The following is a 12201-nucleotide window of genomic DNA, read 5'->3' as shown; positions in this document are numbered from 1 at the left end:
ATGTCTCAAGTTGGAACAAGAGTAGGTGAATTGAAAAGTTTTCTTTGAGTTGTAAGTGTGCCGGGGGCGGCAAAACCGGCGTCGCCGCACCCGATGCACAGGCGTGGACCGAGGTGCCGACTGCGTGCATCAGCACATGCGCGTCTGGATGGATTCTCCAGTCCGTCGATGATCGTCGTTCAGCCGTCGGAACGCGGTTAGACCGGAAGAAGATTAATATGCTTCTTAACTTCCTTCATTCATCTCATGGTAAGTGCAACGTGTACTCTTTTCCCTTACTGCACGGTAGAGTCCGACTAAACATTTATGTGTTCGGCTCGGGGGCAAATCGCGTAGATTTTTATACCCTCCTGTGACCGACCCTATTGATGAATTAAGCGTAAAACAAAAGTCTAAAAATACACTTCATTCCCTACCAAGTATCATTAAAACAACACACACAAATTAATATAAAATATGGAATATTAAAAAAACTTACTTTATCCTTATTCTTGAAACATTACTTTTCCATAATTAAACAAAAAATAACAAACCCCCATAAATAACTTTTATATTCATATCATCCACCGTATAACTAGCATAAAGGATATTTTAATATCGAAGTAATTAAAAGCATCCTACGTAGTCCTTGGATTGAGAGCTGTCAAATAGTTTCAAATACGAGAACTAGGTCGGTCTTTGGCATGCAAGCCTTTTAATAGTAGGCCAAGATACGAGTTTACGCACATTTTTCATAGCCCGTAGCATGTACAGTTTTTAAAAGCTCGTCCTTCTTTTGAAGCAATGGCGATAAAGGAAAAGCATGAGTATGCCCAAGAGGTTGTTACGTACAAATTTAACGATAAAGAATGAAATAATATTGTTACTTTTTTATTATTGTTTTTTTAAACAAAAATTTTATAATGTTATGAATATTGATTTTAATACGAGAGCTTGTTTCTATCTTGCGTGCACTTACGAAATTACCACAGACATTACCATAAGAAAATTAGAGCCTTGAAAATTGGACAGGAAAATCGAAAAGTAGGCTGCGATACGTTATGGTCTGTTCTTTTATACATTTACCGTTAATGTTAACTTAATCAATTATTAACTTTATAAAAAAAGAACGTTTATTTTAATTTATATTTTATTTGGTTTTACTTTAGTAAAAAACCTTTTAAATATAGATGTAAACAATAAAATTTTTATTATTTATTTATGGCATATTTAAAAAAAATAGTAATGTTTTCTGTGTCTAATGCAATGTATACATATGGATTGGCTGTAAACATTTTGAGACATATACAAGATCTAAAAATAAATTTTAGAAAAGAATTACTAGATAAGCAAGAAAACTCTGCCTTGGCGCGTATATGTGTGTGAGGGAAAAAAAGAGGGATTGAAAGGGGGGGAGGGAGAGAGAGAGAGGGAAAGAGAGAGGGAGAGAGAGAGAGAGAGAGTGAGAGTGAGAGTGAGAGAGAGAGAGAGAGAGAGAGAGAGAGAGAGCGAGTGAGTGAGTGAGTGAGTGAGGTGATGGAAGAGGATAGAGATTGAGAGAATAGAGAGCGCGAGAGAGAGCGAGAAAAGGAGGAGAGATAGATAGATAGATCTATAAATATAGATTTATATGACTATAAATAATAAGCAAATGTATATAATATTTAATTTTAAATTTGGTTTTTTATGAACGATCTTCATAATCACAAGATAAATTACTAAACGATTAAACTGGAGTAAATAACAGATTCGCTGCCTGTTTAATTAAAAAAATTTAATTTTTAATCGGCGTTTATTTCTGTAACCAGGTAATAATAGATGATTTAACAAATGTATATTTTATTTTTGGACGGGCGAAAATGTAAATTGACTTTATTACATGGGAAACCGTCATAGCGTAATTAATTCGAATCTGTGACAACTCGAATGACACGTGTGTAGTAATTCAAAATATGTTTTAATATCAAAATCGAAATATAACCTCTTTGACAGTTAAACTATTTCTAGAAATGTATTTATTTACTTTATGAGTTGACATGAACGCTGAAAGGCCGACTTATCTCAATAATGCCTATTTATATTGCTTATAAGTTCACTTTTTATTTTAAATATGATATTGTATCAGTGGATAGAAACCATCAAAGCGATCTAAAACTATCTCTGACGTATCAAAGAAAATGCTAAAGATTCAACATAATTATTGAAAAAAAGAACACAATGCAAATATAAAAAGAAGAAAAACCTGGAGCTATGCTATGGTATACAGATGGCTCAAAGATAGGAAATAATACGGAAATGGGCCTGACCACATGGCTGTACGCTCTACCATAATCATATTTCAAGCCGAATGTCTAATCATAGAAACATGTGCACATGAAATAAATATTAATTATCTCAAGTGTGCAATAATAATAATGTTATCAGAGAGGAGGCTCTAATAGCTTTTCTACGTGATTAACTAAAAACTAGTCTGGAACTGCCGAAATACGATTAAAAAAAGGATCTGCAAAGAGCCAAGCCTCTCATGACTTGAGGATATTTCAAGCAACTAGGCAGCAGCGTTTTGAAACTGCACATACGCCTGAAGCCCTCTTGTGTCATAAATATTAGCCATATCAAAAAACAACTATCATTTTGGGTTACTAAAGAACACAATAAACACTGAGAACATATGGTATACCGAGTAGTATGTTTTTCTCAAAACCAACCCAAATAATTCTTCTTACTTAGCAGAAAAAGACTAAAAATCCTAACGCGTACGTTTAACAAAAAATGGGAAAATCTACAGATCACCAATGACGACTGTGTCAAGAGGAGACAGAAACAATGGACCACATCCTTTATAAATGCCAGACAATAGAAAGGAAAAGCTATAGTACCTATGAACACCATCTCCGTACAATGAATTCCTGAGAATAATTCTTTACTTCATTAAAGAGACAGAAATCCTCCAAGAAAACCGGTAGTACAGTTCGAACCCAATAGATGGAAGTTAATTTCGAATAAAAAAAGATGTTTGGTTGTACATTACGAGTACCTTATTCTCATGGTACGGTTATTAACTTATTATATATTTATAATTTCTGGCCAAATTTACTTAATATTTATTGATTGAAAAGTCTATTTTAATCTAAAAATAGGGCGGTTTCGAACCTTATTCTTTTTATACTTGTATAATTTCCATTTCATATGTTGTACGTTTAGTACTTATATTGGATTTTAGACACTTTAAAAGCAATAAATTGAAAGTGATAGTACAGAAATTACTGGTTAAAAATGTTGACTTTGACTTCATCATGATAAGGCATGACTTCAGCACAAAACAGAATAATCTAAATTATTTCTAATTTAATCTTTAAGATATTGTAGTGAATTTATGTCTTTTACTTAAAATAATTGGAAAGTTAGATGGCACACAGAATTAAAATTAGTACACGAAAATAAAGTTCAATAAGTATGATTTGCTTTAAGGTTTATTCCAGAAACAGATTTTTTTCTTTCAATACGATTAATTTTTCTTTTATAATTTATTCTCTTTTATTCATTTTTATCCATTATTTTCATAATTTATTTAAAAAATATATTCTTTTTTGGCGAAAAAGGTTTGTTATAAAAAAAATTAGCATATAAAGAGAGAAGACGTTGCTTGTGTGAATTTCTGAAATGATAGATGAATACCGATAAAATCTTCATGTTGAAATCTTAGTTTTGTAAACGCTATCCAGAAGGTTAATTATTCTTTAAACTTGATGAAATGAAAATGAATAGAACAAAGGCCGTGAGATTGATTTGCGTTCAAGCGAGACTGATTTGGGACTTTTCGACGTCGCTACTTCGTCGTCACGTTGTCAAGTTGGTGTCTTACTTCGGTACGACGTGCTAGACGAAGTTCGGCTGATGACAAATACCGACCGAAAATGAACACGAGTATACATTTCATTAAATGGGACAAGCCAAGCGTTAATAGGAAATCATTACTGAGTGACGGGAAATTGCCACCCCCTGTAAGCGGCCAAATTCAAACAGGTTTTGATGAAAAGTACTAAGACCGAGAAGATATCCGATCCAGACACAATTAAAAAACTTGTATCATTCTAACAAACTGTGTCACGTGCAATAAATCGGTTTTGTCTTCCTTGAATCAATGTCCGAAAAAGTTATTTGTTAATGATTGTTTGTTATTTTGTTAATGATTGTGAAACTTTGATTTTTTTATCCTCTTCTACATCCAAAGATTAAAATAAACTGGACATTTGTATTTGTTTAGTTATTTTTCATAATAAACAAGTGTAAAGATTAATAGTTAACTTCAAATGTTTCTTAATGACCTGTTGTCTCACAATTTGTCGAAGTCGTGAGGAGCGTTCAAGAATGAGGCAGTTAGAAAAAAAACTTTTTCATTTTTTGCCGACGTTTCTACCTTTATTCGGGTCATCTTCAGGTCATAAAGTGTGGTGCTGTTCTTGTGGTGTCATAATGGTTTTGTGTGAAAGTGTTGTGATGTCAGTTGGTAGCATGGTGAAGCAATTTCTTTCAACTTTTGAATATTGCCTGTTAGTGTTTTAATGTTTGCAATGCAAGTTTAGTAACATTGCAATATTTAAGATGTTAGTTTTAAATTTGTTAGTGGCTTTCTGTATGTTTTTGATGTTTGTGTTTGGTTGTGTTACTGAGGCGTTTGTGAAGTTGAAATTTTTTTTTATGTGAATAGGAATTCCTTTGTTTTGTCTACATTTTAGTAAGAAAATCCGTTGATTTGTGGCAGATGCTAGTTTCTTCTGGTATCTTGCTATATTTTTTGGGTGTGTCAGTGGCTTGATGTCCATGTTTGTTGGTGATGTGTTCGTAAAAACCCATGTGAGTTATGTTGTTCCTCTCGGGTAGAAATGTGTCTTTCTTAGCGACCTGCTGTTTTATAATTTGTTAAAGTCGTAAGGAGCGGTCAAGCATGAGGTAGTTTAGAAAAACAGCTTTTTCATTTTTTTTTGCCGACGTTTCTACCTTTATTCAGGGCATAAAAACAAATATCTTAAATATTGAAATGTTAATAACACTTTCACACAAAACCAGTATGACACTACAAGAATAACACCAGATTTTATGCCCTGAAGATGACCCGAATAAAGGTCGAAACCCCGGCAAAAAAGAAAAAGGTGTTTTTCTTAACCAATTCTTTCTTGACCTCTCCCCACGACTTGAACAAATTAAAATGTAAACACAACATTAAAACTTGTTGATTACGTTTAGAGAGTGTTAATCCTTTTACACTCTTTAGATTAAAAATAAGGAAATTGAAAATAGTTAATAGAAAATCAGTTCAATTTCATCCTTTCCAAAGCCAATTTATCGAGTGAGTTAATTGGTTTACGAAATTGTTTTCTTTTTTTCTTTAAAAGCACAGTTTTAACTTGAGATCTCGCCTAGGCAGATGTTTGTCCTGGCTGTGCCGTCAACCGCCGGAAGTCTCGATCGAAGAGAAGATAGTGATCGACCGCGATGTATGACGGTTATAGACTTGCCGCACCAATGAACCTTCCTTTAACGGAATGCTTGATAGGTAATCAACTACAAATGGTCCGTAATGAATGGGTGAGCTCTATAACATCAATAAGAAAGCTGCTGGAGAATATCCAAGTCTCTCCCCCATCAGGTTCTGTGCTACTGGGATTACTGGAGAGGCTTCGAATAGAGAGGCGACTAATCCCAAATCAGTATCTCGATTGGAAATTTTTCTCCCTTCTCAGTTTAAGTTCTCTTCGCAGACGAGTGCCAGTTGGTTTGTGGCAATCTTGTGCCCGGGATTACGCTTGGAGCTGACGGGGAGAACGCTTTGACTCATGCATTTCCAAAAAGGGTCAGTTATGGTATGGGTTCGAATCAACGTCCTGTGAACTAATGATCGTACAGAATGAACCTTTCCCCTAAGGTATATTGAAGTTTTTCTGGAATCTGTGGTCCCATTAGCTCTATTTATTTGGGTCAATCGTGTTAATGCATGATGCTCGATCGGTCACTTACTGCTTGGAGGATCTAGAGATTACCACAATTAGATTAGAACTCTTATGGGCCACCATAAATAGATGGGTTAGACAAAATTACGAATTTCTGTCTCTTTTAATTTGGTTAATATTAAAATGAGTATTAATACAACAAGAAAAATGCATGTAGATTGAAATGAATAACAAAATAGGAGTGTCTGGTTTTTTATTTGTTTTTTCTCGACCGCATATAGCCCGAGTTGACACTCATTACTTGGAGGAAGTACCACAATCAATCGGCCAGCACGTTCTCCTGACATGAATTTTATAGAGCTCTTATGTAACGTGATAAGGAGAAGTGATCTAAACGGCACCTACATCTAGAACAGCTTCAACCCGTTCTCATTGAAGAATGGGATTCTGTTTCACGATGCCTATGCCACTTAAGGCCCTCCGCGAATCTAGGGGATGTAATACGCGTTACAAAGAGCACAGCTGGCAATAAATTGTTACTCAAATTTTAATCTATCACTAAATAATTTCCAGTGTTTTGGTGAACTTTCTTTTAAAACATCATAATTATACAAATTTTATTAAGACTCGTGAGTTTTTGATCTCTTTTAATGTGGTTTACATTGAAATTAGTATGTTGTAATATAAGAAAGACCAGCTTTTGTCCTAGGATGTATTATGAAATAATGAAAAAATTTATTATCGATGATATGGTATTAATATCTATGCAATCGTTATTTACCACTTCATTTGATGTTTACTTCCAAAGTATATTTTTTAACTTGTAACGAATCGTGTACCTCTATGTCTTTTCAGCTTCAAGGTTTTTGTAATTTTTGAAGGTTATAATACACTAACTTGATCTTAAAGCAAAAGAACTATTGAAAATTGTACGACTTTAATGTCAACTTATTAAACATGAACACCCAAATATTTATATTTGTACCAACTTTTGCCTAGAAAACCCTAAGTTCATTATTCTCATAATATTTAGTTTTGATATAAATGCATATTTCTGTTTGAATAAGAAATGTAATTTTAATATTCCCTGATAATAGAAAGTTTATTAGGTTTTCATTGTCTCAAAGATTTCTTTATTGTAGCCCTACTCCCTGAAAAGCTCATTGGCCCAATTTTTTTCTTATCCGCATCAATCTTTTATACACAGACAATTATCCGGGCAAGAATTTTTTTTTACCAGATCTGATTGTTGAACAGTGCTCCCGGGATGGTTAGGACTGTCGAACTTAGGAAAATATTATGACTACTTCATTAATCAAACCTTATTTTACTTGGGCCAATGATCTTTAATTGCAATTAACGTTCGCTTGCGTCACATCACATGTAGATACAATCATGTTATTATGACATAATTTTAATCCTTACCTAAATAAATATCCGGCGTGTTTCTTTCATTCGATTTTTTAATAATCTTTTAGCAAATATATCCTAATTTTTGATTGTTTTCAGTGTTTTATTTTGCATACTAATTTCAATTCTTAACGGACGTTAATTATTCTTAAATTGCTGAGCAATTAAGAGTATGGTTGGTATTAAAAAACGGGTGTGCAGTTTTATTTTATTTGTGTGGAATAAGACCTTCAATAAAAAGTATAGTTTTCAACTATTAATTCATTCATCAATTTTATTTATTATAACCAGAGTATTTTGCTCATGCTCTGGCTATTCTAAAGAATTACTTATTATTAAGTGTGTAAATTTATAAATAATTAAACAAATTAGGTTGTCTTGAAGAAAAAATATTTATTTCAAATCAACTCGCTATTTAGTAGGTACGTTCAAAATTCCCAAGTAGAAAATCCTCTGGGCATGATCTAAACCTCTACCATACTTTAAAACCTCCCTCAAAAGGACAGTTTTCTTAACCACAATATACGCCATCCTCCTAGCCACTCACTATCCTCTCTTATCGAATAGGCCGCCGTTTTTCTCATTCCTAAAGCATAGAAACCTCCCAACCATATATCCTGTTACAGACCCATCAGCCTTCTTCCTTCTATGTCCAAAATCCATTAAAAGCGCTTATCCAGCCTAATACATAAAATCATTCCTTCTGACAAATTTGGCTTCCGTCTTCATCAACCCACAGTCCAACAAGGTTTCAGAGTTATCGACACTATCTTCTTTGCTCTAGAGAATGAAGAGTATTCCTTGGGTGCGTTCCTAAATGTAACGCAGAGGCTTTTGATAGGGTCTGGCACTCGGGGACATCGCTTCCTACCCACTCCTTATTACCTTAATCCGAAATTCTATCTAACCGACCGATACTTCGGATTGAGGTGCAGCAACCGGTTCTCGAAAATCAGACAAATACAAGCCCGCGTCCCAGAAGGGAGCATTGATTAGGCCCATCCCTTACGTCATTTGTACTTCTCATCTACGCGGGCGATACCGCAATTATGTCCTTTAACTCGAATCCTGTCCAAGCTACCTTCAATATCCAAAAACACTTTGAGCTTATTGAAGAATGGTGTTAAGTGAACTCAGTGTAAGTTCACATTGAAAAATCAGTTTTACCCTCCACTTTATTTTAACAGTAGATACCGACTTCCATTCAAATCAAGTAGACTCAATAGGACTGTACCTAGACAGGAGACTAACATGGAATACCCATACACGTGTTGAACTACTCAACAACTGGCTTGGACAACTACAAAAACTTCCAGGATCGAAATCCGTCTTGACCGTCAACACTAAACTAATCTTATACTAGACTTGCGACCACTATGGACATACGGAGTGGGATAGTGGGGTTCTGCCAAGTTTTCCAGCATCCAAAGCATCCAATCCTTCCAATCAAATGTCCTCAGACAAATAGTAAAAACTTCTTATTGGATCACTAGCCTCACAATCCACAACGACCTCAATATTACTTTTATCAACGGACTGATCCGTTCCCGGTTCCAAGCGTTACACCAACCAATCGATCCTTTCTAACCATACTGCTCGAGCCCTCTCTACACATTCCCATGCCGAGAACCCGCCACGTCGCCTTAAACGACGATAGCCTCGAGACCTCCTTGCCCCTTAAACCCTCACATTGAATGCCAACATAGGCTGGTTTCTCATGGTATGTGTCTTCCGGGTACATTAGCGTTAGTGCTGTGATCGTGAGAAACAAAACACGTTTTGTGATCACATTTGTAATATGTGCAAATATATACAGGGTTCAAATAAAATAATCAAAAATTAAAAAAAAATAGGGAGGTAAATCTATAGTTTAATTTGTCCCTATCCTTGTACAATATGAGGTACCTACATGGTACCTGTAAGCTGAAATTATTTTTACTAAAAAACTTTACGTCACAAAAATCACACAGGTCAACACTGAAGATGGCGAAATGCATATACAAGTCTGACAGACAGACCAATCCAGCAAGGATATAGAGAAAAAATGATCGGGAACGACCAAATTACATACCCTAGTATTGTTTATTAACAAACTGTCCAATTATCCATTGTAATTATTGGTTTTTGTTCAGGTTTGTCACGATCTGGTTAAAATAACGGATCATTAAAACGAGATAACATTAACAAAATGTACATTTCTTTGTCGAAAAGAAAATTTTTCCTAAACCTTTTTACAATTTTTTTTAAATTTTATTAACCAACCAATAAACTATTTTTCATTAACAATTTACCCCTTCCCAAAGCAATTTTTCAATTATGTGGTACACACTTTTCTACAATTGCCCTGTGCATTTTTGATTTCATTTTATTTTTATTTTAGAGATCAATGGAGTTGGAATGCCAATAAGAAAGAAGGGATTAATTGTGTACTGTGTATCAACTACTCTGAACTAGAAAATATATTGAGAAGAAAATGGTTTTACCAAAACAAGACCAAAAATTGAAGAAGGTAATAGTTTTTATAAATATGCGGCTACCAAAAGATAACGACACTTATCCCTCCGGAAAATTACTAACAAATTAAATCATAACAAAATATATCAGTTTTTTAAACTTTAAATACAGGACAACAAGTTGTAAAAGATAGTTTACTTCCGAACTTATCTCACAGTGTTTTGTGACACTATCAGCTATCGTTACGTACAAAAATATTTTTTGGAACTCGCATCTAGATGTCTAAAAAACAATTTTCCAACCACAAAGATTATATTTTTGAATTTTTTAAATATTTATGTATGAAATTTACTCGATACCGATGTGCCTTACAGTCCATTTGTAGAGCACATTAATAATTTTATTTTTATTGTCAGTTTTAAATTTACTGTTGACAGTAAAAATTCATCTGGCAAAATAGTCTTTTAAAAAATTTTAGTATTTTTGGATAAGATTTTTGAAGAAAAACATTATATGCTTGCACTATGAATTAATCATGGTAAGGTACTTGTATATTTTGATCCAGTGGGCATGTTTTTTTCGGTAATGTGCATGACTTTATGTGAATTTTATAAAATAAAATTTCTTTGATGTTTTATCTAAAAGATGATATGTTTATGGTTTTCTTGTAGACGGTCGCATTCACAAATGTGAAAATGTGGCTAAATTGACGTTCTGTGTTCAAAATTTAACTTCTGTAGCTAGTATTTTAAAGTCTGTTCGTTTCTGCTTATAAATAGAAGCCCAGTGTGTTATAACGTGCTATTCGCAATAGCATTTTAGTAAGCATGAAAGCACAGACCGACAGACAAGCATTTTTGTCTCTAATTTTTCATCTAAATCCAGCTAGGTGTTAATACAATAAGTAGTTTTTGACTTGTATTATTGTTTGACCTTTATAGCAATAAAAGTACATTCTGGTGTATTTTCTGGTTATTCAAAATAATAATTTAATAATTACTAAGAAGTATTAATATTAAAGTAGTCTAGAATGTTTACAGTAACCATTATTGAAGTAAAACATGGAACCTTTACCTTTTTATCTTTCTCTCTCATCTAATTTATGTAATTAAAAATAACTATTAATTTATTTGTAGCTAGATTGATCAGCTTTAAAGTATTTTTCAGAGAACATTCGAGACGATTGGAACGAGAATTGGGAAATACAACCCCGTAAAAGATTCGGCTTCTCCCAAACAAACGATCCTGAACGTCAACATGCCCACCAGACATGTTCAATCGATTTAAATAGCAACAACATAAACAAAGAAAGCCGCAATAACAACATCAACAACGTCAACATACGAGAGAACCAGAGTGTTGACAACAATTCACGCGGTTTCGACAATAATGATAACGAGGACGACGACAAAGAAATAGATACAGCGAACCTCTTTATAAAAGATTTGGGAGGTTTGAAAGAGATTTATACAAAACCGAAACTCTCCCTGTTGGACTTCAAGAAGATCAACTCGGAGATGCTCCACAACGATGGATTGTGCAAAAAACCAAGGCGGTTCGACAACGTCCAATGCAACTCCCACTTCCCGGACAATGCACAGGAGGAGGAAAAAGGCGAAGACGATATGCGAAAATGCGAGAAAGTAAACGATGACGAGGAATTCAGCAAAGGAAAACAGAAACACTTACGTGGAGGTAAAGTTTAAAATCTACTTTACTATTCGATTTAATCGATATTATTTGTACCAAACTTCGTGTGAATTCTATGAAACAAACTTAATTTCATGTATGTTATGTAATTCTACAATATTGATATTATATAATTCATTAATTTGTTTGTATGTATGAATTTTATTGCATATAAGTTTTGTTTTTTGTAATGCGTTTAGATAATTGTATTCAGTCGGTTCCAGGGCATTACTGCACATTTTTCACCTCGTTTACATTAAACATAAGGATAATTTTATCTTAAAATATGGGGGGAAATATATTCAAAAAGCCCAAGGCATTACACAAAACACATTAAGATGGTTCAGACTTGTGGACTTTTTTTTAAAAATATGATAACTAAAATTAAGTCTCGAATTCAGATACATTCCAAGATATTTTACATTTTTACCCCAAGGTATTGGCGAGTTATTTATTATGATTAGTAACAACAGTACTGTCTCAGTCTTGCTACCATTAGGTCTGATTCTCCATTTTGAAAATATTTAAAAAAAAATTGTATTCATTGTTTTTATTTTTACTTCTTTTTTTTTATCAGGTGGTTTCGACGTAAGCAACATAGAGACTTACATGCCAAAGCTTGACTTGGAATCGATCGAAACGCACCTCAAAGCTGCTAGAGAAGAAGAGAAAAGAGTGAGTTGAATTTATCAATTCAAAAACAAATAATTTTAGATTA

The 12201-nt window shown here is 33.8% G+C and overlaps 1 protein-coding gene across 1 annotated transcript in view; it reads left to right on the top strand.

The window, feature by feature from the left end:
- Positions 1-12201, top strand: part of LOC106666992 (schwannomin-interacting protein 1 homolog) — a 28109-nt gene continuing 15908 nt past the window's right edge. Inside the window, exons 1-4 of the mRNA XM_014394574.2 lie at positions 1-9; positions 57-249; positions 10962-11489; positions 12061-12158. Of these exons, the coding sequence (XP_014250060.2) occupies positions 1-9; positions 57-249; positions 10962-11489; positions 12061-12158 (828 nt within the window). The remainder of the gene's footprint in view (positions 10-56; positions 250-10961; positions 11490-12060; positions 12159-12201) is intronic.

Source organism: Cimex lectularius, unplaced genomic scaffold (assembly GCF_000648675.2).
Source record: "Cimex lectularius strain Harlan isolate CLEC.00 unplaced genomic scaffold, Clec_2.1 scaffold142, whole genome shotgun sequence".
NCBI lineage: Eukaryota > Metazoa > Arthropoda > Insecta > Hemiptera > Cimicidae > Cimex > Cimex lectularius.
Note: the sequence above shows the minus strand (reverse complement) of the source record. Positions and strands in the feature narration are given on the sequence as shown.